This window comes from Mesocricetus auratus, unplaced genomic scaffold (assembly GCF_017639785.1).
Source record: "Mesocricetus auratus isolate SY011 unplaced genomic scaffold, BCM_Maur_2.0 Super-Scaffold_100010, whole genome shotgun sequence".
Classification (NCBI taxonomy): Eukaryota; Metazoa; Chordata; class Mammalia; order Rodentia; family Cricetidae; genus Mesocricetus; species Mesocricetus auratus.
In genome coordinates this window covers 66315502-66343002 of record NW_024429194.1, presented here as the reverse complement: position 1 = coordinate 66343002, position 27501 = coordinate 66315502, and the positions used below count along the sequence as shown (strand labels likewise).

At 49.3% G+C, this 27501-nt stretch overlaps 1 protein-coding gene across 4 annotated transcripts in view; it reads right to left on the bottom strand.

Moving 5' to 3' along the window:
• Fmnl3 (formin like 3) overlaps positions 1–27501 on the bottom strand; it is a 54360-nt gene that overhangs the window by 3119 nt on the left and 23740 nt on the right. For 2 of the 4 annotated variants that reach the window (XM_021225539.2, XM_005067219.4), the window contains exons 2-22: positions 17851–17934; positions 15907–15987; positions 15145–15221; positions 12326–12409; positions 9870–10022; positions 8615–8723; positions 8371–8447; positions 8107–8200; positions 6596–6670; positions 6378–6488; positions 5783–5932; positions 5095–5196; positions 3910–4192; positions 3409–3477; positions 3204–3328; positions 2800–3002; positions 1760–1994; positions 1562–1630; positions 1357–1437; positions 1133–1262; positions 450–610 (exon numbers count right to left, since the gene is read on the bottom strand). In XM_021225539.2, the coding sequence (XP_021081198.1) occupies positions 450–610; positions 1133–1262; positions 1357–1437; positions 1562–1630; positions 1760–1994; positions 2800–3002; positions 3204–3328; positions 3409–3477; positions 3910–4192; positions 5095–5196; positions 5783–5932; positions 6378–6488; positions 6596–6670; positions 8107–8200; positions 8371–8447; positions 8615–8723; positions 9870–10022; positions 12326–12409; positions 15145–15221; positions 15907–15987; positions 17851–17934 (2553 nt within the window). The remainder of the gene's footprint in view (positions 1–449; positions 611–1132; positions 1263–1356; positions 1438–1561; positions 1631–1759; positions 1995–2799; positions 3003–3203; positions 3329–3408; positions 3478–3909; positions 4193–5094; positions 5197–5782; positions 5933–6377; positions 6489–6595; positions 6671–8106; positions 8201–8370; positions 8448–8614; positions 8724–9869; positions 10023–12325; positions 12410–15144; positions 15222–15906; positions 15988–17850; positions 17935–27501) is intronic. The other 2 variants (XM_013111357.3, XM_021225540.2) reach the window with 1 other exon arrangement.

Here is a 27501-nt window from a genome sequence, read left to right as displayed (position 1 = left end):
ACAAAAAGCAACTACTCAAGTCCCCGTGAACAAGAGAGGAATGTGGGGTGTCCTCAAGGTTCCCAAGAGTCTGAACTCCAGACGTGAATGTCTGCTATCTTTAAAGTCCTTCCTTATTCCCACCTCAGGCTCCCTAATAGCTGGCCAAATGCATGACTGTGTTAGCAGTTGGATGCTGACACAAAGTGGCCTACTGTCTTGGCTCTATCTAGCTCAGCGGTCCTCAACTTTCATAATGCTACAACCCTTTAATACAGTTCCTCATGCTGTGGTAACCCTCAACCATAAAATTATTTTCATTGCTACTTCATAACAATTTTGCTACTACAATGAATAATAATATAAATATCTGACATGTGACCCATCATTCGATCCCCCAAAGGGGTTGCAACCCACAGGTAGAGACTGCTGTTCTGGATGTTTGTTTTCCACTCCAGTTCCTTGCTCACCTCAGCAGTCTTGGCATCTCGCTGGAGCTTGTCCAGTTTGCCTTCATTGGTGCTGAGGAAGTTTCGAAGGACGCTGTTGTCATGAATGCTGCATTCCCGCCGAATCAGCTCCATGCCCCGGCCCAGCTCCTTCACATCTAGCAGTACGTTCTCCAGGGACACTGTTTACCGAGAGGTCTGGATGAGGCTTGCTCAGGACTATATCCTCCCCAATGGCATAGGCTCCCAACGACATGCATGCACAGAGGTCCATGTCAAGCAGACTAAGCTCTCTGGGCAGTGGGAAGGAATGGAGGGCTAGAGTTCATGACCCCAAAGAACAAGGCAGCAAAAGAAGGCAAACTACTGAGACTGCTGCTGGCCTCTGAGCTGGAGCTGCCGTGGGCCTGCTGTAGTTTTTCCTGGGCAGGACAGAAAGAGCAGTACTGTATGTATAGGGGGCTTTGTAAGTTTTCTTACATATCACACAAATGGTAGAGGAATGCACTCTCTGGTCCAGCCTAAGGAAAGCCTGATCCCACTTGAGCTCAGAGGAAGGCTCCTTCTGGAGTGGCCCCTGCTCAGGGCCTTAGCGGAAAGCTTTGAAGTAGTAAAAAAGATAACAAAAGCCAGAAATGGGCCCAGGTGTTCCTCTTGCTCAGCTTCCTGAGATTGTCCTGGGTGGGAGGCAGGGAGCTCTTCACCTGCTGCAGCCTTCTCCACAAAGTGCAGCTCATGCCAGAAGGTAGCCAGGTCTGGGTATTTCTCCTTCACTGTCAAGGCGATGAAGTGCAGCAGTGTCATTTTCCGGTCAGTGGACTTTGTGTCCAGCAGCTGAAAGGCAGTGGAAGCAACAGAGAGCTAAGCACCCTGGCTCTAACACCGGTGTTCCAAGCTTCCTGCACATGCTGTCCCCCCACCACCTTACCAGATCCAGGCTCTGGAGCTTGAAGCCATACACGGCACCTCGCTTGCTGCTGTTCATGTAGTTCCCCAGTGCAAGTATGATCTGTTCATAAGATGCACGAAGGAAGGTCACCAGAAGCTCCAAGGACTTCGTCCTCTGTATAGTAGTACTAGGACCCACCCGGGACCTGGGAACCACCAGCACCCCAGCCACTCCCTTTCCCAACCTCCAACATCTGCTTCAGTTTCTGTGAGGACTTGACAGAGGCAGAGGCTGCAATGATGGCATTCAGTTGCTGTAAGACAAGATGAACACCAAGTCACCCAGGTTGGGAGAACGATAAAGTCAAGGGGTAGGGCCAGATGGACGGACAGCAGACATGACTACTGACAGCAGTGGATAGAGATTAGGGAAGACGCTGTACCGGTGTGAGCATCTGCAGGTTGTCCTGGAAGTTGCCTAGAAAGGCCATGCCAGCCATTCTCTGGGTCAGTCGTTCCACTTTGCTAAAGAGCAGCATGAAGCGGTCCTCAGCTGCCAGCTCCTCCAGGGGCTGTCGTTCACGTTCATACTGCCGCAGCAGCTTCACCTCAGCCTCTGTGGGCAGGAAGCGCATCAGGCACTCCACGAAGTCTACAGGTAGTGTCTGTAAGTCAAACCTGTGTAGGAAGAACATCACTTCAGGTCTGACATCTGTCCACATTCCTTCCTCATCCTTAGATGGGCTGGAGGCCAATACACAGGACACAGCCAGATGCAAAGCACCATTGCTTCCTCTTTTCATTACTCCTAGAGGAATAATCCATGGTCTGATTGTTTTCAGACAGGATCTTGCTATGTAGTACAGGGTGGTCTCAAATTTGTGAGCCTCCCACCTCTGCTACAGAAGTGCTAGGATTAGACACATACAGTATACCTGACCCCCATGCTCCTGTTGTTAAAGTCCTTCAGTGTCTTCCCTCTGTATCTATGGTTAAGTTTTAGCAACCTGAATATGGTCTGCAAGACCTCTACCCACTTTCTACCCTGTCTGGTCTACACACTAAAGGCAGATTTCATTTTCAGTTCTCAGTATATACCATGCTGTTTCCACCAGGTCCTGACCTGGACCAACTTGTGCAATTCCTTCAGTCTTAGTTAAGACCCTCCTTGGGACATCTTCCCTCACAATAGTCAGGCACCTGGCTCTCTGTCTGTGCTCTGAAAACATGGTGGTATCCCTGCTTACACTATTCTGACCACACTTCTTCCTTCTGCACTGAATGTGCAGCTCATCTCACTGTCTGGCACCAAGCAGAGTCAATATGCTCTGCTGAGGCCAGTGCATGCTGAGAAGTGTGAGCAAGTCCTCTCCGCAGCCCAAGTCCTCTCCGCAGCCCTGGAATCCAGGAGAACCCAGCTGCTGTGGGGAGGACTGGGATAGCAGCTGTTTGGGGACCAGGGCCAAGTTAGTGGGAGCCTCACGTGTGGATGGCTCTGCAGATCTCCTCAGCTGAGCGCCCAGCCTTGCGAAGGGTGATAGCCAGGTTCTTGGCACGGTTGGCTTCCAAAAGGGTCACTTTGCTGGCAGCCTTTTGTGCTGTCTTATTCTTGGAGCAGATGAGGTCAAGGGCAGGACCCTGGGCTTTTGTCTTAAATAACTCTTCAAACTTGTCCAGGTCTAAGTCCTGGCAGAAGTAGATAAGAAGGGGCGATGTTGAAGATTCTCACTATAACCAACACCCACTGCCACATGCCCTGCAAGGACCCAGTTGGGGGTCCCTAAAGCTGATATATTGTCAGTTCTGCTCTGCCTGAAAGTTTTTCAGTAAGGGCATCTTGATCCTCAGACCCCAACCTCACCCTTCTGGACCCCAGAACCCTGTTACCTCCAAGATCTTCTCATCATCAAGCTCACTGAAGACAGTGCCATTGATCTGATTGGGTTTCAGTGCTGTCCAGTTGAAGACTGGCAGTCGGAACTTGGTCTTGATGGGTTTCTTGATGCGAATGGCTGGTTTTGGAAGGACAGGTATAAGGCAGACACCAAGGAAGAACTCCACCAGTGTTGCCCAGAGCCCCGAGGACACTCACCTGACAGGCCCACTGTTAACACCACAGAAGGAGCAGCACCAGGGAGAGGTGGGGCAGGGGGACATTTGTCTGGGAGAGAAAAAAAATGCCACAGTGACCCAAAAGAGTCCAAAGACTCTTTCTAGGCTGCTCAAACTCTGCCTGCCTCACCTGTCTTTAGAGACCCAGAGAGGTGTGCTATGGAAACTTTGATCAAGTTAATCCCTGAAGTCTCCTGAAGGGGACAGTGACTAGTATCACTGATGGAGTTTCTTCTGGCCACAGTTTAGCTACCTTCAGAGTAAACTAAGAGAAGTACTCAAGAGATCTTTGAAGCAGAACCTGCTCCCAGCATTCCATGCCTTCCCAAATCTTGGTCCTCCCTTAGCCTGACTTAAAGTCCTCCCAGCCTTCAAATGATGCTATTTCCCAGCTGCTCCCAGAGAAAGACACTGCGACTAGGGTCTTGGCCTCACAAAAACATGGCTCCCGCCTGCTCCCCAGCTTGGAAGTCCCATTTACCTGGTAGTGGAGGAGGGGGTGGGGGCAAAGGCGGAGCTGGTGGAGGGGGCAGAGGAAGGGCCTCTTCAGCAGGTGGGGCTGGAGCCAGCAGGTCCAGATCAGAGGATGGCATGCCCTCACTCAACTCCGTAGGGCCTATCCTGGATAGGGCCTCGCTACCACCCATGGCCTCCAGGCCCCGGGCACTTGGCTCCAGGTGGCATCGGCGCTGGAAGGCCTCTTCCTTCTCTTTAATGAGTCTCCGGAGAGTATGCACCTGGTGGTTTGTGTTCTCGTACGTCTCCTATCAGGCAGACAAAAACATTGAGGGAAGAAGGGGCTGAGGATACAACAATTTATTCCCCTGAGAGTCAGCATTCCTACCCAATAGACTCTCAAGGAGCTAGGGCCATCTCAGTGAGGCTGCTCAGAACAGAAGGAATCCAGGCCCGAGAACAGCAAAGCTGGAGTGTAATAGAGCAGAAGCAGAAGGAGAATCAGCTTGCTTCTACTGGTATTCTGATATGTCCTTCTCTCTGCTCAAGTCTGTTCTCACTGCATAGGCCCCTCAAGGCTGAAGGAAAAGGAGTTCCTCATTTGAAACTCTCATTGGTCCCCTTCCAGATGGGCACAGCTGCTGTCTCCACAGACCTTAAGTCTTCATTATTGCTTTTGTTTCTTTGGCTGTGGATAATTACTCACATGGAAGCCTCATAGATATACCTTGTCTTGGTGAGCTCTGCATTCTCCCTAGCTCCTTATATAGCACTTAGCAGAGACGAGCCGATATATAGAGCTCAGTAGTCAACATAATCATTCTTTTGCAAGGAAAAGGAGGTTGTGGCATGGCTTTATAATTAAGTTATGAAGTTAGGTGCAAGAACACAAGAGACTGAACTATGAGAACCCTGTCCTTCCGAGGACACCCATATACACTCTTAACAAACAGATCTGGACTACTTTGACCATGCTCAGTAAGCAGAGCTAAGGAGCATGTGGAGAAAAAGCCAGCAAGTGGGCAGGAAAAGATGGCTGCTGTCACTGTCTTCTGTGCCTGGTCAACTCTAGCTTCAACTTCTCTCCAGGTAGAAAGGGGAGATCACCAGTTCCCCTTGCCTGAGCACCCTGAGGATGGGTCAGCTTCTTCCCCGTGCACTGAGACCCAGGTCAGCTGCAGCCTCCCCACTTCTCCCTCCCTGCTGGCACCTTGATGCTCTCCAGCTCCTTTTCCCGCTGCAGCAGCTGCTTCTCCAGCTCTGCCACCCGCATCATGTTTTCATTCTCCATGTCCAGCAGCTTCTCTGTGAGCTACAAAAACAGGGAAGGCATGTTCAAAGCCGTGTTCAAGCCTGAATACTCAGCATACCCTGAAGCCAACCAAGACCTGAAAAGCAGTGTCCAAAAGGCAGTTATTCAAGTGCCTTCCCTATGTAACTCTCAGGGGCCTGACACAGTGAAACAGCAACAGGTACAAAGCAAACGGCAACAGTCTGTCCCAATTATTCCCCCAAAGACAGGGTTTCTCTGTGGCTTTGGAGCCTGTCCTGGAACTCACTCTGTAGACCAGGCTGGCCTTGAACTCACAGAGATCCCCATGCCTCTGCCTCCCAAGTGCTGGGAATAAAGGTGTGCACCACTAACACCTGGCAAAGTTTTTGGTTTTTGTTGTTGTTGTTTTTGGCTGTCCCAAGTTTAAGGCCATCTTATACCCAGCCATGGAGGACAGCACATTCCAGTGAGTAGTGTCCAGAGGCCTGGGCCAGAGCAGTTTCTAGACTCAGTGGTTCTAAGTCTTCCTGCAGTTCAATTTGCAGGCACCTAATTTCCAGGCACCTAGTTGTGTCCTTCCCTCCCAGCCTTCCACAGTGGCTCCTGGTGAGCAGAGGATACCTACGTGGGACACGTGCTCTTCCAGTTCTTCCACCTTTTCCAGGGCTACATTCTTGGTTTCAGCGTCCTCCAACAACCCCCCCACATCAAACACATTGTCCAGGTATGCCTGAATCTGCACCTGCAGCTTCTCACTCTCCGTGTGCCTTGACTTCTAGGGAAACAGACAGTAGTAGGTATAAGAGTCAGTGTAGGCCTCAAAGGGAGCATCATGGTTAACAGCTACCTCTGAGAGCATGTAACAAGGGTCTTCTAGCTGCTACCCATGTCTGACTGGTCCTGATAGAGCTGCTTCACTGGGAAGACAGACATTGACAAAAGGGCATCAGTCTCCGGCCAAAGAAGACAGGCAGGCAGGTTTCATTCTTTTTTTTTTTTTTCTGGTTTTTCGGGGTTTCTCTGTGTAGCTTTGGAGCCTATCCTGGCACTCACTCTGTAGACCAGGCTTGCCTCTGCCTCCCGAGTGCTGGGGTTAAAGGCATGCACTACCAACGCCCAGCGACAGGTAGGTTTCATAATCATCTCGGCTCTTTGTGCTGTGTCTAAGCTGATTCTCCTCCATAAAACATGTCACTTTTCCAAGACCCTAGCCAGTTTACCTGCAGGAATTCCTCCAGCCCCAACTTGGTAAACTCGTATTGCAGGTGGACCCGGAAGTTCATGTCCTCTACTGAGTGCACCACAATATTGATGAACTGCATGCAGGCCACCTGCGGGGAAAAGCAGGCTCTCAAAACACACTGCTAGTGTGGACTGGCTTAAGCAACACCAAGCCTTAATGGGCATGGCATGCACCTTACCGTGGCTAGGTCCTTACCATGAAGTCAATGTTGCTGTCCTCATTCCGGAAATATTCCATTAGCTTCTCAAACCGATGCAGTTCTTTACACACCTGAATGTGCAAAACATTCTCAGCAGAAGGATTTGTATGTACCATGCAGAACCTAAATCCACAACCTCGAGTTCCCAGGAACATGATGGCAAAGCAGAGTTCAGTCCTAATTCAGTCACAACTCAGTGGGGCATGTGGCTTGTACCTAACTTCCTAGCTAGCCTTCAGGAGGCTGAAGCAGGAGGAATGCCATAAGTTTGAAGCCAGCATGGGCTAGAAAGTAAAAATTTGTCTTAAGAGAACAAAAACCAAACAAACAAACAAACAAAAGATACTTAAATAAGTATAAATAAAATAAAAACAAAGTAACCATAACTCTATCTAGGGACTGTGCCATTTTGGACACCAGAAAAAAACCCAGGACCTGGAATCTGGCCCTGGGTCTCTGACCCTCTACCACACTGAGGACATCCAGTACAGCCTAGGATTTAGGTGCCTCTAAAGCTCGGCCAGAACAACACACAGCAGATCTGATGCTGGCAAATTACAGAGAGAGGAAAAAAAGGAGAAAAGGAGTCAAGTCATGGCTGTGGCAGAAGGTTGGGCCCCAGGGGGACCAAGGAGGAGTCAGTATGCAGCAAAGTCCTCTGCGGAAAGGGTCCGGGGACTCCTTTGAGTTTCTGAACTTTAAGGAGGAAGAGCTGCTTCCTGAACCAAACAATGGATGTGAGGGAAGAGGCCAGAGAAGAGGAAGGGGTGGGACCACAGCTGTGGCTGGATGTTGAGGAATCCCATGTTAAGCAAATTGGGGTTCCAGAGGTAGACCTCAGGATGGGAAAATTCCACATATAAGTTCTCTTCCTTCACTAATAAATAGCCTTCTCCTTCCGAGAATATACTTGCTTTGGAGTCCTGTGGGCTCACTGCAGCAGAGCTACTTGGGGAGTCATAAAGTAACGATGATGCCCAGGCTCCACTCCAGTAGGTCAGGAGTTAAGCCTGTGCCTAAAATAAGGGGAAAAAAAATCTGTGTTTTGCCCACATAAATGTATATACATGTTGTGTACTGTACCTGTGAAGGCCAGAAGAGGGCACTGTTTCAATACTGGAAACTGAACCCAGGACCTCTTAAAAGTCAGCAGTGGATCTTAACTACTGAGCCCCCTCTCCAGCCTCCATCTGCACGTCACACAAGCTCCTCTGGTGACTCCCCCCTTCCCCATACCAGTAAGACACTGCAGTCTGCCCCAGAGCATCCTTAACTGGCTAACTGGAAGGGGTTGTGGAACAAGATCTAAAAAGACTTAAGCTCTGGTTTTGTTTTGTTCTAGTCTCACTCCGAAGCAGGCTGATCAGTAAAGCTCAGTTATTTTAAAGTGACTAGAAATCCCAGTAAATAGGATCCCCGCATTTTCTTCTAACACACACACACACACACACTTGTAAGCACATACACATGCATGGGGCCGGGCAGGGCGAGCATGCAGTAGACTAACCTCTTTGAAATTGTCAAAGGCAGCCAGGATAATTTCATGACCTCCCCGCACCAAACACACAGCTGCCAGCAGCTCCAAGACCAGGGCTTTGGTCCTAAGAGATTAAGGAAGATTAACATCCTAGGTCCCATCCAAGACCCACAGTTCATGTCCTTAGACACTTTTCCAGCAGAAGAGATCCTGACTAACAGACCCAAAGCAGGCAGGGCTTGTCAAAGGTAAGTCAGAACCTTCAGATATCTGGACATGCGAGGAAGGACGCACCTTGGATTCTTGTTGTTGAGGCTAAGTGCAATCTCATTGACAGCGTGGGGGTGGGACATGACCAAGTTGAAGCCATACTGCAAAGGAAAGGATAGGAGTGACCTCGATGGTGGGAAAGGGGAAGCCAACAGGTCTTCCCCTGGCAAACTTGTCTTTCACAAGCTCACAAGCGGGTGCTCTGCTGTCTTGGTTTACCATAGGAGGCAGAAGAAGTAATTCATCTATGGTAAGCATCACCCCTTACCTGATAGTTCATGATGGCTCTGAGACAAAGGATACAGACGTGGACATCATCCTTCTGGCTCACCAGGCGGGAGTTCTTCAGGGCCCTGCGGCCAGGGAGAGTACTGTACCTGGGGAATAGCACCAAGTAATCAGGTAGGGGACAAGACTGCCAGTGAAGGTTCTAGGACACCAGGCTGCCCCTTAGAAGCAGAAAAAATGGAGGAAAGAGGACCTCGTACCAACTGCCAAGATAGCCTTGGCACAAGAGGCAGGGGAGTTGGCTTCTATTCAACTCCTTGGTACAGGCCTTTGTCAGCAACTACCTAGGACCTAGCTTCATGCTCAGACAAAAATCATACTAATCCCAGAGACCCTCTGAAATACAAAAATGTTTTAAGGACTTTGTAGTCCTTGGATGGATCACAAAGACACACATCCAGACTTCCCTTCTCCCACTTTCTGTTACCACGTCTTCAGCGGGGCAGGTGCATCTTGCCCTCATCTCATTCTTAAGCCCCCAAAGGCAGAGCAGACCACACAGGCCCGGTCTTGCAAAAGGTTAGGGGCTATGCCTGGCTTTTTATCAACCCTCTACTGCCTTAATGTTTTGGGAGAGGAGAAAACACATATGGAACCTGTTCCTGTAAGACCAGAGTGGTGAGCAATGTCCAAGACGCAAAACCCAAGGAGAGACGCAGAGCCGTGGGTGGGAGAGACAGAGGCCAGAGGAAAAGCTATGGGTGTGCAAGGGCAGCCTCGAGTAGAAAGGGCTCTGAGACGGGATCCAGTTCACCAACAGGACTGCTCTTGAGAGCCCACAAACAAATGAAAGCACAACTTAGAAAAAAAAGACCTGAAGGAAGGGGAAGGGAAGAGAAGGAACAGCAGGCGGGAGGAGGGGGAGGCTGGTCTCCAAGCCGCTGATCTGAAGAGTGAGCAAGCGTTCACAGGGCAGGAGCTGAGTCAGCCAGCAAAGACCAAGCCCTACCCAAGGTCAGGAAGGAATGGCTAAAAGAGTGAAGACTGGAGGACGGGGAAAGCTGGAATGCCAGGTGGGGTGGCGCAGCTGAGGACCATGTACTTACCCAGGACAGACTGCTGGGCAGAGTCAGGGAGACAGAGAGGACAGATGAGAGACAGGCGAGCAGGCAGAGGGCAAGAGAGCTGAGCCTGGAAGCAAGAGTGGAGGGCGGAGCATGAGCACTCACCGGCTTACCAAGACCTGCACTGGGGCTGGGGTGGGATGCGGGTGGGCAGAGTAAGCGCACACATACCGGAGCACGGACTGGCGCGCAGAGCGAGCGAGGCTGTTGGCGAAGGGGGCCGACAAGGCGTTGGGTGGCTGCAGGTCCTCGATTGACCTGCTCCAGGACCGGAGCTTGTCAAATGCACCATCATCGCCACTCTCCAAACCCTCAAAGTCAAACCTGGAGCGTGAAAGGACACACGTGCACACACGCAGGCACATATGCAAGAGAAACTCTGTGCCAAGCCCCCAGCAAGCCCACCTCCTACTCTTCAGGCCTCTATGGCAACACAAAGCAAGGGTGGCAAGAAGAGAAAACAGAGTTAGGCATCAGAGACCTAATCCTGGCTGGAGCTGCCAAGATAAGACAGGGCAGGGGAGGCTCACACAGCTCTGGGAGGGAGAGGAGATCTGAAGGTTTCTCCATGGCCCCAGGACTGTTGGGGCTGGCCGGTTTCATGGGCTCCTAGCCGCAAATAGGACACCTCAAATCACCACAGCTCTACTTAAAAAAATCTTTCATACCAAAAGAGTAGAGGGGAATGGGTCAGCTGCTTGTGGCCTAAAGACTCAAGATCCCTAAAGCCTAGGTCCTCAAGAATTGGTAGGCCTGAAAGGAAAAGAATAGGGTTCCTAAAAAGCCAAAGTTGGTCCTTTAAGCTTAGGTATACATCACTGTCCCACCCTACCACTGGCTTCTGTGGACTGGCTTCGTTTGGCTTTTCAGTGCTGAGGAGTAGCCAAGGGCCTTCTGCTAGACTAGCATACTAACAGGAGGTCCTAGTGAGCTACACCCCAGGCCTAGCAGCCCTCTTAATGGCCTGTTTTTCTATGATTGACTACATGAGGCTTCTCTGCTTTCCTCCTTAGCTTCAGCTTCCCTAGAAGAAAGAAAACCACAGGCTGAGGCTGATGGGCACTCTAGCTGCTGGAGACGGCAGTGTTGTAGCCTGTCTTTTACCATCAGCAGTTGTGCTCAGGGCAAAGAGAACAGCTGAATCACACAGCACCCGGGCCTTCCCTCGTGTTTCTTCACCAGAGGGCACACCCTGGGAAGCAGTTCCACCCGTCCTTCCTCCCCTGTCCCCTGCAGCCACTAATAACTGGAGCATGTTTCCCAAAGGTTTTTCCCACAGACATCTTGCCCCACATGAATGCCCAGTGTCAAAGGCCGGGATTTCTGGAACAAGGAGCACCATAGGTGCTGAAGTTTCAAAGGAGGCTGCAGTAGGCTTTAGAGCCCTGACAGCAGGAGGTAGTCAACAGGGCAGCCCAGCCAACTTCAAAGAGTCCTGGGATGCTGTCCATCCATCGACCATGGTACTCCTGGGCATGGGATGTGCCATTTACAAATGCACGTCTTCCCTCCCAAGGCTTCCCAAAACATATTCCCTCTCATTCCCTGGACTGTTTTCAAAGGCACTGCCCTGGACACTGAAGCATTAAATGTCTGGTGGAGTCTTAGTTTAGAGCAACTGAGATTTGTTTGCTTTTTCAAGAAAGATAGGCATAATTGGGGAAATGATCTACATCTTTTTACTATAAAAGTTCTGAACTAAAAATTCACTTAAGCAATTTTTTCCATTTCTTTCTATGAAAAGATTATTTAAAGGGATGGAGGATCATGAGGAATGAGATCTGTAGAGATGGGGATGCAGAGTGGCCTGCTCTGGGTTTAAAGAGGGTGATGGGGAGGTGTCAGGGAAGCCGCACCTGGAAGCAGAGGCTTTGGTGTGTGTCCTGAGGGAATGCAGTGGACAGAGAAGAGCCACAAGGGCAGGGACAACACAAAAGCAAAAGCCTGGGCAAGGTCCCAGGCTCAAGCCTGGGGCTTCTCCAGACTAGGGACACTCGGTGCTAGGGAACCATGGGGAGTTGAGAGAGAACAAAACTGGGACCGGTTCTCCCTAGGCTGACTGTCTTGGGTGTAATACTGCACATGCTGGTAACTTCCTTTATCATCAGTCACAGGCAAGCATATCACCCAGGAATAAATCAACAACAAAGCAGCCACCACAGAGGAAGCCTAGTGTGCTCCAAATGCTAAGTGTGAGGCACCCTTCCCCATTTACTCCTTTCAGTGAGGACAATGCTGCTTGAGATTCCACAGATAGTGCACAACACAACTAAGACCCAAACCCAACTTTGTTTGACTCCAAAACCCTAATTCTCCACACCTCGACATGTCATCATTCCTGTGCTAACCCACAGCTAACTGCCTCCATGTGGAAAGGATGTTTGGAAAATGCTCCCAAATGCTTCTGCTCGGGTCAAAGGTCATGCTAACTGCACTTCAACAACAGGCCTGTAGTAACCCTCTCACATCTCAGGGCCCAAGTTGTTCCCTGAGGAGCCAGGATATTTCCTTAGACAGCCTGCAGTTGCTCCCTCTCCATGCTGTTCTCTTCATGCTCCCCCAAAACATGCTAACTGGCCAACTCTTACTGGCCAGTGGGTCCCAACCTTAGCCCTGGTGGTACTCACATGACAGAACACTGGGCAAATGACAGGTAGTCCACCAGCACATCCAGGCCTTTGTTTTCATCATTGAGAAACTCCCGTACCCACCTGCAGATACAGGAAACAGTGCATGGAGTCCTTAAACTGGGTTGGTTTGGAGGAGGGCTCTGACCCAGAAATCTAGCAACAAATATGTGCTCCTATATCCTGCTGGACCCTAGTGTCAGGCTGAGAAAATCCTGAAAACCAAAATCTACAACATCCATTAGTGATCTTGTCTTGAGCCTGGACCTCCCACAGGCAGAGGAACCAGGGGCAGGGAAAGCATTTCCAATACCACTTGCTTTATCACAGATGAGCTTCAGCCAACAAGATTCCAGCTAGTCTCTCCTAGTGGGCCAAGGCTATAATCCAATTATTTCCGGTATCCCTTTGATCTGATACAACGCTAGGCATGAAGTCCTTTCCCAGTGTGTGCTGGGAGAACTGCGGAGGCACCCAGAACATTTACCACTCACAGAGCTGTGTCTGAGTAAGCCAGCAAGTACCTGATGCCATAAATCTCAGTCAGATATCCTTACTGGGTCAAAGGGTTCCCGACCAAGTTCAGTCTTGAGAAGTAATGAGCAAATATGGTTGTGTGAGTTCTGTGTTCAATTGGGGTGAGTCTGCTGGGGAACCGTTAGGAACTCAAACTCCAGTATGTCACGACTTTCCCAGTCACATGAGAATGAGGGAAGGCAGGCAGGTGGGTGGACAGGACAATGACCTAGGGCATTTTTGCTTTCCTTTTGGACTGTCAAGAGCCAATTCCCTCAGAGTTGGTAGGAACTGTTGTATGACAGGTCCGGTCCACTACACACAGACACAAGCCCCTCAGGACAAACACCCTGTTCTTCTGAGTGCTCTACTCACTCTGGAATGTCCACAAGACCACATAAGGCATCTGTGTCCATCTGCCCTGCAGGGCTTTTACCCCACAGCTGGATACCAGCTCCATGCTGGCCAGCCACACCCGGCGCTGAGAGAGGCTAGCACTGGAGCACCAGGCTTGGCTGATCTGGCAGCAAGCTTCGGCTGAAGTTGACACTGGAGCTGCCTGAAGTTAGCTTCCTCTCTGGGGGCCGGCAGACCTCCCATTTCCTGTCTGTCTGCTCTCCAGCTCCCCACCCCCTTCTCATTTCCTGTCTGAGTCTACACTGCTATTTTAGGGATCCTGACACTTTGAAGGAGAGGTTAAAGGGCACTTTGACGAGGCAGGAAAACCAATACAAACCAGAGCTAGAGGGCTCTGGAATCCCACTTTAGGGCAGTGTCATCCCACAGCACGAGCCCCCATCCACTGCCAGTAGGCTGCTCCTGCAGAACTCCCCAGGACCCTTCACTAGCCTGACAAACTTCCTGAAGAGAAGGATTCTGTCTTCCTCATAGAACTACACAAAGAAGCCTCCGATTGGACAGCAGGGGCTGGTTCTAGACTTCCAACTTGTGAGCCAACTGCCAAGGAGCCCTGGGGCCTGGGAACTGTGCTAATCACAGGGGACTGTTACTTTGTGGTCCTTTCCTAAAGAGAGCCGACCCCACCCTCACATCAGACAGCAAGGCCTGCGAGAGAGGCCCTGAGAAGTGGGGCAGGTACCAGGTGGGGTTCAGGGCTGCCACAGTGTCACTTTGAGCCATACACACAGAGCCTAACTGATGAACTTCCCTAGTTTTCCTTTTGTGAGATTCTTGGGAATGGAGGGATAGGAAGGCTTGTCCACACCTTTCCCAGTGGCTTTCCATATCTGGGTCACAGATGACTGGTGTGGAAGCCATGCTTTGACTACCACAGTACAGCTCCCAACACCAGGAACTGCCCCTTTCCTGCCCTCCTCTGCACCGCTTCCCTTCGGACTGCTGTTGCAGCTGGCCAATGCAGACACCCTCCCCCCTAAAGAGCTCCAGGCAGGTCTGGCCTGGGGGTAGACAGTAGGCTGTTGCCTTGGCAGAAGAGGAAAAGCTGATGATGTCATTTGGCTCTTCCCACCTTCTCTCAGGAAGCTCGGGGACATGGGCTGGCATCTGCCCAGAAAACCCCACTTCACCCTCTGCGGCTCATCGCTCACTGAGGCCGTCTACCTCAAGTGCTGGAGTCCCACCTGACTGTCTTCCTGCACAGGTGCACACAGACCTTCTGTCTCTCTTTCCATCTCTCTCGCTCATGTGGGAACAGCCTCACAGGTCAGAGGCACTGGCCTGGCCTGAACCTCGCTGCATCAGCCCTTGGCTCCCTCAGTACAACCTGGTTCCCCACTCACACAGATCTCCATGAGGTCACAGCAGTAGGATCTATGAGTATAGGAGACAGCCAATGCTGATCCCCTCTATGTGACATCTCTCTTTGGTGCTCCAGGAAGCCCTTTCTGCTTGTGTACTGGTTTTTTCCCCCTCTCAAACAAATAATCTGTGCACCGAAAAGTCTAACTAGTCTTCAATTAGGAACTAGGTTTCATCTATTCAATATACTATACCATCACATCCCAACCTTTGCTGGCCTCTCTTGGCCCAGCACCAGACCACAGGCAGACTCGAGTCTCAGCTGCTATGGGAATGTCTTCTACTCAAAGCCACAGGACCCCCAAGAGAGGCCCCAAGCTTGCCAGACGTTAACTGGTCAGCAGCTGGCAGAACTGAAGGGTAGAAAAGCCAGAAAGGGCATATCTCTAGCTCTGTAGAGCCAAGTGCTATTCAAGGGACAACCTGGCTTCGTGTCAGGACAGATAAACCAACAAAGGGCACCAAAATCTGTGTGGTAGGCAATGTGTGGTGCCAGGGAGTGGGGACGGCCAAGCCTGACTTACCCAATGTGATTGGTGCGAAGTGAGATCTCCAGCTCCCTTAGGACCTTGGTTGACTCCTGAACTCTCCTCCTGAACTTCTGTAAACACAGAATCTTTTGTCACTTGACAGATATTCCCGGTAATCATTCTTTTTTAAGATTTTATTTATTTATACTTTTGTGGATGGGTGTTTTGCTTACATGTATGTCTATGTACCATATGTATGCAGTGCCTACAGAGGCCAGAAGAGGATGCTAGGCTCCCTGGAAGTGAGGTGACAGGAGTTGTAAACCACCATGCAGGTATTGGGAACTGAACCTGGGTCCTCTGGAAAAACAGCAAGTTTTCTTAACTACTGAGTCATCTCGCTAAACCTCCCTTCCTCCGTCAACCTGGTTTATCTGCCTGCCTGCCTGCCTGCCTGTTTGTCTGTTTGTTTGTTTGGGGAGGTGGTGTGCAGCATCTTGCTATGTAGCCCAAGTTGGCCTGGAACCCACAATCCTCTTGACTTAGTCTCATAAGTACTGGGGTACCATACCCAGCTATCCAATTTTATATAATAAATAAAAGAGGCAGAAAAGAAAACACTGGTAGTGCAATGTACAATTACAAACCTTCTCTCCAGCACTGGATAGCTACTTAGGCCTCAAAACCCAGGTATTTAACTCCCATTATTCAAAAATCAATGTCAAAACAGTTAGCCCCATGTCAAAAAGGTTTGTGCCCAAACTCCACAGGACTATGAAGGGAAGCAAGATAGGGCCTTTCCATCATATACTTCACCTTCCGTGTTACATTGGGGTCTAAGAAGCTCTGGAGTTTCTGGATATAGGTGTGGGGAGGATTCTTCACTTGGAATCGTTCCTGTAAGAAAAACACACATAAGTATGCACAGAAACACAAAGTCCATGGAGGGTGCTAAGGAAGGAAAATGCCTACAGTGCTCAGTTTGAGGGAACTGATCTCCAGTTGTCACCTGTCCCTTGGCATTATCCAAACCCTTCTTTGACAAATCCCTCAGTACATCCCACCTGTTGCTGTAGTCTTCTCCTCCAGTCAATGCTCCCTAGCGTCTAAATTGCTTTTGTATACCAGAAACTATTTTGAGTCTACTGCTTGCTAAGATCAGAGACCTCAGAGCTGGGGCTAGTACCTGAAGAGGAATATGTAACTGGCTAACTGGAAGATAGTTATGAAAGTCACAGGGAGGGGAGCTTTTCCCTGAAGAATCTAGTTTTTGTAGTTCTAAAATCTGCAGCTGGGGCTCAGCTGGCTTTGTTGTGTTCTTAGACTCAGGGAGGCACACTGTGCTTTGCCCAGGCACTGGACCCTGGCAACTGAACACGAAGGCTGGTCTCAGCTGGGTCATCTCTCAATATCCTTCCACAAAGCACAGGGTATCCATGTTTTCTCTATTCAGGTCCACCAAAGAGGAGACTCAACAAAGCCCTCAGCATTCTGGTCCTATACAGCCCTCAAAAGAAGCTATCTCAAGAGTTGAGGGGAAGAGATGCATACAGGGATCCAGGAGAATGACATACTTAGGAAATAGGGCCTGAAAACAAACAAGACAACTCCAAGGAAAACTGAAGTTATGTGACCTAAAGAGACAGAACTTGTCTGGGTGGTGGTGGTGCACACCTTTAGTCCCAGCACTCAGGAGGCAGAGATGGTTGGAGTCTACAGAGCAAGTTCCAGGACAACCAGAGAAACTTTGTCTCAAAAAACTTAAAGAGGACAGAACTTATTAAGTAAAAAACTTCAGCACTGCTGTTCTCCAAATCCTTTACTTGTGAGAGCTTGGACTTGAACCTCAGAATCAAAATCTAGCTCAGGGCAAGCACAGGACACAGTATAAGAAAATAGCTAGCAAATATCTGGCACCTGTTTGTCTTGGCCCAATCTGGCTGTTGGTTCTCTGACTGAAAGAGCACCCATCGTGGCATTGTGTGAGGATAAATGAGATATTTTATTATATGTGGTGTCCTGACAGGTCATCAGCTCTCAAACATTAGCTGCTATTATTACTATTATTAGCTATTAGCATGAAAAGAAATCACAGATTTGTCACGAAAAACTTCAGTGCCCAAGTGCTGTAAACGCAACATCCACACTGTTCCAGGTCCTTCCAGACCCACCAAGAGACATGCTGAGCCTTGCATGCAAAGACTCGGGACCTATGACCTTCACAAATGTGCATGGGGGCAAGAGTTAGGCAGTGAGTGTTATAAGACCTCGGTTCTCACAATGCTGAGTCCTCCTCTTCCTCAGCTCTAGACACTATCCATGCAAGGACAGCTGCAGTCCTTGACTACACTGGGGGACAAGGGCATCTCCCTCCCAGGAGAAGCACCACACTATCTGTCATGCCTGGGCCACAGTAAGAGAGTCCTTCAGTATAGCCTGCAGGCACAGCCACAGTCATGGGCTGAACAGTCTTTCTGGGATAATTGCTCACCTCGTCCACAGCTGACCCTGCACAGGTCACCGGCACCACTGTCCACTGGGCAGCCCCTCATGGGCACTCAGGCTACTGGCTGTCTCAGCCAGGCAGTCCCCTAAACAAAGACAGCTTACCCCGTGCCAAGGCTGGCTCCTGTCAACATGGCAGTTACACCTTTGGCCTTACTGTCTCGTCCAGGTGTCACAGACGACCGCCACCCCCCTAACCTCCCACCTCATACCCCATCACACAGACCGCCACCCCCCTGACCTCCCACCTCACACCTGATCACAGATGAGATCCCACTTCTTCTCGTTGTCGTACTGTCGCAGGAGCCGGGCCTTGTCAGGAGGCAGGTTCATGGAGCTCTGGGGAGAGAACCTGAGTCAGCAAGCTGAGGCTCCCACCACACATCACCTGGAGGACAGGAAGGCATGAACTCTCCTCCTTCCTTTGACTGCTGCTAAGGTGGCATAGCAAAGAGAGACACTTCCTGCCTCCCCACCAAAGCAGTCAAGTTTGGCTCAACAGTATTTTCCAAACTAGAGGTCAGAGAATTGAGCTAGTGAATCAAAATTAGCCTTATTTGGAATGCAAAATAACCAGTGGGATGGCTCAGGAATAAAGGTGCTGGGAACTGAGTCTGCCTGCGTCTAATGCCCAGCGCAGAGCCACAAGGTGGGAGTCAAGAACCAACTCCTATAAGTTGTCTTCTGACGCCCCGAGACATCATGGCACACTTGCTCCCACACACCTATACAAAGTACTCACACAAAATACGTACAAATGAAAACGAGATTTCGACACCAAGATTCATTGCAAGTAGGAAGTATAAAAGTTTTATGATGCCTTCTTGACATTACATATAAGTCATGCTGTAAAGGGTATATGTAATATGAGACAAGTCAAACTGGGAAAGGCCATACTGTAAAAAGTATGTTTTCAAAAGGATTTTTTTTACTCTTGTGAAATTGTGTGTGTGTGTGTGTGTGTGTGTGTGTGTGTGTGTGTGTGTGTGTGTGTGTGTGGAGCTGGGGGCTATAGGCAGCCATGCACTGTATGATGGGGATGCTTGGATTGTTTGTAAGAGTAGTACCTACTTTTAAACCTTGAACAACCCATTTCTCCAGCACCAAAAGATACTTCTTAGCATAAGACAGATCAAAACTTTAAAAACTGCTTTCAATGTGATTTTCTGCCATAACCTGAGAGCCAGGCATCATAAATGAGGTTATTCATATAAAGAGAGCCATTCACACACTTTTAGAAAACTATTTACAAGCCAGGTAGTGGTGGCACACACCTTTCACCCCAGCACTCAGGAGTAGAGGCAGGCAGATTTCTGTGAGTTTAAGGCCTGTCTGGTTTATAGAGTGAGTTCCAGGACAGCCACGGCTATACAGAGAAACCCTGACTCAAAACAAAACAACAACAAAAAAAGCAGTAGTAATTTACTTGCTACTAATTACAAATTACTACCCTCCCAATTAACCAATACATGGTACGCTCCAGACCTCCTGTTGAGACACCCTAATATAAAATACTGAAGGGCAGACCATGAATCATCTTATTTTGCTCAGTACGATGTACTAAATGAATAGTCAGTACAGTGCAAAGAGGGCCTGAAGTCTGCCTGTACATGGTGTAGACCTCCCTCCCCTTCTGTGTCCTCTGAAGCCATAACTGGCTTTGCCTCTAATAGCAGTCTGACACCCCACTTCTGACTCAAGATGTCCCATCTGAGGTGCTACAGCTGTCTGACCCACCCAACCGCCCCTGTTCCCCCCTCTCCCCCACCCCAAGATCTCCCTCGCACCTCTACCTGTTACTCTTAAGCACAGCTCTCAATCTTTGGTAACCCAAGCCTGACCACTGGCTTCACTCCTCTGTACTGCTGCAGCCTCATCTTTACAGGAATGTATTCAGGATCTCCAAGGAAGAAACCACAAGAGTCCTGGAGGCAGGTGTTCTAAGGGACCAACAGGAAAATCCCCAAGTATTGTTTACTCTGTCACATAATCTATTTATCGTGCACTTATCTCACACATACCATGATGTCATCTATGCACTCATCCTACCCTGAAGACTTAACCTATATTCAGTCTTCTCCTCTCAACATTTGACAGAGACATGTATTGGTGGTGAGTCCATGGTTCTCAGGCTCCAGGAGCATCTGAAACAGGACCTTTAGGGTTCAAAACAAGCAGCAGCAGGTTGAGGACTCCAGTTAGTTGCAAATGGAAGAATGTAGGACTAGAGAGACAAAACTGTCCCAAGGAAAAGACAGAGACGACCTAGTTACAACTCTCCCGTGGTTTCTGCCTGCTGCCCAGGAGTCTGCTGAACTACATGAAAGAGGGGCCGGCCTGCATCTTCCTCACAGCTGATATGGTATTGATGGCAGGAAAGAGTCCTCAGGACCAGTCCATAGCACCGTCATCTAATGATACTGCTTCCGAGTCTGAGCCAGGGAAATAATTTCCTATTTTTTCCAGTGGAAGGAAAAAAATACTGGTTACGCTGGCTTTTCTTGTTTGTTTTTATTTGTTTTGTCAACTTAACACTAGCTAGAGTCATTTGAGAATAGAACCTCTCTTGAGAAAATGTCCCCACCAGATTGCTCTGTGGGCAAGCCTGTGGGGCATTTTTCTTAATGATTAATGCAGGAGGGTCTATCCCCTTACTGAGGTGTGCCACCTTGGATAAATGGTCCTGGGTACTATATCCCCTTACTGAGGTGTGCCACCTTGGATAAATGGTCCTGGGTACTATAAGAAGCAGGCTGAGCAAGACACAGGCGCAGGCCAGTAAGCAGCACTCCTCCATGGCCTCTGTACCAGTTTCCACCTCCACCTTCTGGCCCTGACCTCCTTTGATGATGTCCTGTGATTTGAGTTGAAGGGAAATGATCTTCCTTCCTCAGGCTGTGCTTTGGTCACAGTGTTTCATCAGCAGTAGACCTCAGACTCTGGTACAGAGCAGGAATAGTCTGCTGCTACTGCGGCGACATCACATCCTGCATACACCAACTTCCTCTTTTGGCCAACCACTATAGGCTCCTGTGGCTTCACATCTCCCTGCCAGGTGTGCCGGTGAGGAAATGCTTGACTCTCCAGGCTTCAAGTCTGAGCAAAATCACCCCCCTCAGGACACCTATCCTAAAACCATAGGTGACACATCCTCAAAGAAGTCGGACCCCTGCAGTATGGAAATGGGTGGCAAAACATGAAACAGCCCTTACCACAGGCCCTCACCCTCCTGTCTAGGGCTTCCGTGGCTTTCTGGACAGTGGCCCCAGCATTCTGTTTGGTCAGGGATGAAAGTGTAATGGGTAGGGGATGGATAAGGAAAACCCCACAACCTCTAGCATTCTCATAAACCAAGCACTGACTATGGTGGGAGCTACTAGCCAATGTAGAGGACCAGGCAGCTCTCTTCCTGCCAGACAAGAGCATGAAGGCTCTTGCCTCCACCTGATAATGTGTGTAATTCTGGCAGGGTCCAATGTCCAGAGGAAGCCAACTTCCTGGCTTCCAGAGACAGCCAAGGGATAAACATGACAGGACTCCAGACTCAGTCAGCAGCAGCATTTCCCTTCCATGGTTCCTTGGACGCTGGGCTCTCAGAAGCAGAGGCTAAGTCCTGACACAGTCTTGCTGGACAGAAAGAAGGTGGAGGGCACCAGATGTGGAGCCTGAGTGCCCAAGATCCACTTTGGGGATTTCAGCACTACCAAGCCTCACTGAGCTCATCCATAAAACTCATCTCACTATCCCATGGGGTTTTTGAGCATCGGATGATGAATATTTTACACCTGCACACATCTGGAATATGGTGGGTACTGGCAAAGTTCCCTTGCCTCCTGGAAAGCCTGTGTGGTATTTGGCATCCACACACCTACCCTCTTGCTTCTAGGTTGTATGTTCTCATTCATCCTTCAGCAACTGCTTCTCAACGATGAAACTAAGTGTAATCCTTTGAGCCCCTTTTAAATCTCTCTTTGATTTCCTCTAAGACTAGAATCAATTAAACATCCCATCTTTGGAGGAGGGGAGAGCCATACCTCACCCAGGAATGGAGGAAGAGAGACAAATCACAGCCCAAACATTCACAATAGGAGATAGGAGAAAGAGAAGTAGAAATCAAACTGAAAGCAATTCTGGATCCTGACCTCTAAGTCAAAGGTAACCAGAGAGACGCCTCAATAGAGGAGGCACATAATGGAAGAAGCTAAAAGGTGTGGACCTGACACCTCTCCAGGAAGGCTGCTTGGGCTTGCTTCTTACTGCATAAATAAGCGGGTCCTATTCCTCCATCAAGGTCTCCTTACTTCCTTCCAACCTGATCCCTGTCAATCCCAGGAAAGTTAGGGAGGAGGAAAGGGTTCTGTTCTCAGGGGTTCCCTTCTCCTGCCTGCCTTTACCAAAGTCCACTTAGCCCTTCCTCATTCTTTCCCACTGCAAGGAAAGGGAAATACCAGGTATCTGGAGTTTCCTTGAAAGCTGCATGCCTACTCTGGGACTCGCCCCTGCTCAGCTGGTCTTCTTGGGCTAAGCCTGGGGAAAACCCAGCATACAGAAATAGAAAGCACCCAAAATTCCCTGCTCCATTACTTCTAGTCCCAGCTGATCATGACAAATCTCAGAACAGACACAAAAATGGCATAGCTCCTGGAAACTGGCTAGAAAACATCGCATTATCCCTGGGGAAAGGACTGTGAAGACTTTAGGGACAGTCACAAATGGTATTGACTTTCAACAAAAACAAAAGTTGGTGTTTTGTTAGCATTTTTTTTCTTGCAGAACCACCTCCCAACAAGTTTCCTGAGCGGGGCCTGTCTCTGAGTATAGATGCTCCAGGCCCTGTGCTCAGGCCATGGGATGGAGACTCCTGGAGAGCTGAATCTGAAGGCTCCCCTGGGGGACAGGAAGTATTTTCCTGGGTACCACATACTTCCCAGCATGCCTCTGTGCCCCAGACAAGCTGCTACCAAGCACTCCCTGGCATCTGTCGATGGACCTGGAGGACAGGGGAGCAAAGGTGGGAAACGGTGAAGAAACAAAAGCTCCAGTGTTGAGGAGGCTGCTGTAGGAGAGTTAGCGCCGCTCCCAGCCTGACCAACCAACAAGTCTGCTCCGAAGCGGTGACAAAGCTGCAACCCAAGGCACAAGTCCCATGACCAGATATCAGTAGGACAGTGTCTGGAACAGTCCAGCCAGCCTTCCACATGCCTCCACTGGTAGGCAATGGGCACAGCTGTGGCCAGCTGGGCACTGTTACCAAAGGGTGGGTGCTCAAGAGGTAGGAGGCATCAGCCCCTCCTACCTTGGCCCCTTGGCGGCCACAGGCAGCCCTGCAGTAGCAGCTCCCAGACAATGAGAGCTATTTTCAGCCAGTGCTTTAACACAAGCCAGCTGGCCAGTGTGCTGGGCAGGAGTCCTCCTCCACCCAGCCCGCCCAGACAGCAGGCTGCCTGGCCAGCCCCACCCGCCCCACGCTGCTGCCATCCACATCACTGTTTATCTCACTGTTTCACCACAGCCCCTCCCAACACCCCCAACACTGCAATCCTGTCAGAAGGAAACAGACAAATCAGAGCTCAATCAAAAGTTCTCGAGCTAACATCAGAAGATCCAGACATAGGAAACACAGCAGCCCCTTCAAACACCCACACTTTTCCCCAGGCCCAGGACTGGCCGGGGCAGTGCAGGGGTGGATGGAGAGGAAACCCATGGACAGGCCGACTTCCCTGCAACCCTCACCCACCCAGAATCCAGCTTCACTGCCAAGCCTGGGAAACAGAGCACAAGAGCGCTCCTCTCGCCCACTTTCTCTCTCCTTTTCTAGCAGGGGTTCAGAGAATGAGTCTGAGTGGGACAAAAGATTCTGGACAAGAGCTGTTGCACTCCAGAAAGAGAATCATAGGAAGGGCCAACGCAAGGCCCTCAAAGCACCGATAGAGCAAGTGAGGGAGCGAGAGAATGGGGCAGACAACAATCTAGCCTGCCCCCTGCCTGGCAGTGTTCTAAAACAGGAAGCAGGCTGGGCAACAGCTACCTCCCCGGACCCTGAGACTCCATCCCTTTTCTGCCAAACTCCATAAGCTCGCAGTGCAGTGACCCAACCCCCACTCCATTCCTTCACTCCCTTAGAAAGAGACCCTATGCACAGGAGGACATAAAAAGTGCACAGCTCTTCCATACAGTTTTCTCAAGGCCTGGGCTACAATTAGATATAAACGGAAGTTGCAGGGACGCTTCATGGCATCAGAAAAGTGGGTGTGCTTTTCTTTGACTTAAGTGTCCGCAGTGGCTTAAGTCTGCCTTTCTGGATTTGTCTTAATTGAAGCCATCATTTTGGGAACAAGCTGCCAGCACAGAACTGTGTCTGGAGAATGCGCTCCTGTGGTCACTGACGACTCTATAACCAGAAACAACTTGCTGAGCAGTTACTGGCCAAGTCCCTAAGCAGCCTGGAGGAAAAAGAAATGAATTCACCAGATGTCTCCAGCTGAGCCCTGAAATTCACACCAGGCCAATCAGATGAAGAAGGGTCCTAGAAGGCCAGCACAACTCAAACAGAGAGGACTTTTACTAACAATTACACCCCTGAGGCCTCTTCATCACCTTGGAGGATTCCTCTATTGGATCTGAGAAGGCAAAGGGAAATGACTGTGTCCGCAGTAGTGGGAAAGCCCAGGCTCTCCCCTCTGCTGCCCTGCTGCTCTCACACCTCCTATCAGGTAACTTCTACAGATGGCCCGGGCCCAGCTCCTGGTTGAGGACACCCTTCTGCCTACCAGTTGAGGGATACCCAATTTCAGACAAAACTGCTGATGTCATTTTCCAATTGAGCCATTGGCCTAGCTAAGAAACCACCACCAAGGCAACTTGATCCACCCCGCTGGCTCCTCAGCCCCTCCTCGTGGTTAGCCAGACCCACACACTCCCCAGTTACGCAGAATGGAAACTATTCCAATGGGGGTGACAGGTTTCCCAAGCCAAGGAGTCTTGGGCACAGCTTGCCACTCTCCATTAGTCAACCAGGGTCCTCCCTCTTTCCCTGGGACTCCCTGGGAGCCCCAAGAGGCAAGCACCACTACTCAGGCAACTCAGTTTCCGGGGTCACATCCCTCTGTCTCCTCACACCACAGCAGCTCTCTCTGGGAGAAAATGCAGCTCCCTTCCAAGGCCTTTGACCTTGCTGCCTCACTCCCACTGTCATTGCATCCATGCTCTCACCATTCACTTCAGCCTCGGGCAACTGATCTCCTACTGACGTAACTACTTCTAGCACTTCCTTCCCTCTTCCTGAGGAATAGAAATGAAACTTCCAAACACCCAGGCACATAAAGTAAATCCTGTTTTTTCCTGATTCAGAAATACTCTGGTTCCTTACAAAACAGAAGTCCTTGACCGGTTGCTCCCCATATCTTACCAGAACGCACTCAGGAGCTAAGCTTCTCTCCAAGCTGGCCTCAGCATCTCTGAACAGTTTACCCTCTGGCCTCTCACAGAACTAGCCCTCTCACTATTTCTTTTTCTTTCTTTCTTTCTTTCTTTCTTTTTTTTTTTTTTTTTTTTTTTGGTTTTTACGAGACAGGGTTTCTCTGTATTGTTTTGGAGGCTATCGGTCCAGCCCGACCTCGAACACACAGAGATCCGCCTGCCTCTGCCTCCCGAGTGCTGGGACTAAAGGTGTGCGCCACCACCGCCCGGCTCTCACTATTTCTTGGTCACAGGATTTGCCTGTGACCAACACTTCCATGGTCTTCTAAATCCCTCCTACCCATTATGAAAACCCAACAGCTGTCACAATCACACTCTCAAACAATTCCATGCAAGAGCGACACAGCAAATGCCCACTTGCTATTCCCTGGCTTCTCATCTTCCTTAGCAACGTTTAGCACCCTTTTTTCTATAGCTTTCTCTTTCATCTAGGTATGGCTATGTGACCATGAGGAATGTAAACAGTAGTATGCCATCTCTGAGAAGAATCATTAAAAAGATGAAGCAGATATTCCTTTTCTCAGTTTTGTTTGCAGCTAGTTAGAACACAAACACAATGGCTGAACTTTGGCAGTTAATTTGAACCAAGAGAGGTGACTTTGGAATTGAAGCCTATATAGTAAAACATAAGTCCCTGGGTCTGGGGATGTGATGCTGTAGTAGAGCACTTGCTTAGCATGCACAAAGCTCTAGGAACACACCCTAGGACTGAAAAGAGAAAAACTAAAAACAGTAGCTGCTATTGTCACTGCCACTAGGTATGTTGACACACACTCGTAATCTCAGCTACTTGGAAGAATGAGGCAGGGGGATTGGGAATTCAAAGCCAGACAGGGCAATTCACCAAGACTATCTCAAAGAAGAAGGAAGGAAGGGATGGGCTAGCCTGGAAGGGAGGACAGGAAAGAAATGTCCCCTTGTTACCAATGAGCGCAATCTGAATATATTCCATATGATGTGCTGTCTTGTTTCCTCTATTCATGTATTCACAACTAGAACAGGAATTCCTAAAAGCAAAAATCAGGCTTCTGTTGTGAATAATGTTGGAGCTTAATAAATGACTGACCACCAGGTCACTTAGAGTCCCTTGTTCTGGTCCTGCTCCATTCCCCTAGCTATTTGAGGACAGAAAGTATTCTCTTGACATCTTACCACTGCCCTTGGGACTTCTGAGCACTCACCTGTACTCTGCCTTTTGTGTTATATAGCTCAACTAACTTTCTTTTTAGGCTACTTTTCCCTCAGTAAACTCCTGGGTCTCATTCAGAGTCTCAGGTCAAGTCATCATCAAAGTCTATTCCCTTTTCTTTCTCTTTAACCAGATTCACCCTTTTTATAGTTTAGGCAATGGCTTTTGAGAACAAGAGTCACCATCAACTCAATATTGAGCAAATTTCATTTTTCCATGCATATACTCCTCTTCCTCCTGCCATTATGTCTCCTTCTCCATGACACCTCATCCTCACCCTCCTCCAGCTCATAGCAAGTGAGATCTTCTAACAAACCTTCCCTGAGTGGGAGGTTCCCCAACACAGTCGCCACACATTTATTATTTTTAAATGTGGCCATAGAGTTGTGACTTATGACTAATGTTCCTTCACCCTTTCTTGGGCATTCAATAAACATCCTTATGCTGGATCTCAGTGACACTCCTGGAAACAGAATGGAGTGGTTAGAACAAAGACTGTAGAGACACAGTGCCCAGCATGGAGTTCTGGCTTCATCCCTTATTACTTGTAGTGTATCATTGGGAAAGGAATTCATGTCTGTGAGATGCAATCTCCTCATGTGTGAAATGGAAATCAGAATAGTGCCTATCTAGCAGAGTTGCTATGGGGGCTGGGGAAGTTAAGTTAGCATATGTAAACATCATACCACATTATCAAAACCCACACAAAAAATGATGCCCATAATGCAAACTTTGCTCGGGCTTTTTATTCCAACACTTAGCTATGAAATTACACATCAAGCACTAAACTAGAATCTGGGAATAGGAAATAAACAAGGAGTGATTTCTATCTTTGGGAAGTTTATATCCTGAGGCAAGGTTGACCAGAAAGCTAGGGTGAGCCACGGCTGAGGAAGAGGCAGAGGTTGTCCAAGGGGTCTCAGGGAGATAGCATCTCATTAGCTAAGGAAGTAAGTAGCCAGGGATTAAAGTTTCAGGGTCCTGTACTAAACATCAAACAGGAGATGGTCTGGCAAAGTGGTAGGGAAGATGGTCACACTCTAGATCAGGGCATGGTATCGGCAGATGTGTGCAAACACAAAAACATCATTAACAAGGCCAGGAGTCTACAAATGATTTTCTGTAATAGTGTGCTCTAGGAAATTATTATGGGCAGAAAACAGTCCGATAACAAAGGAGCCTATGAAGCCAGGTGATAGTGGTGCACACCTTTAATCTCAGCACTCGGGAGGCAGAGG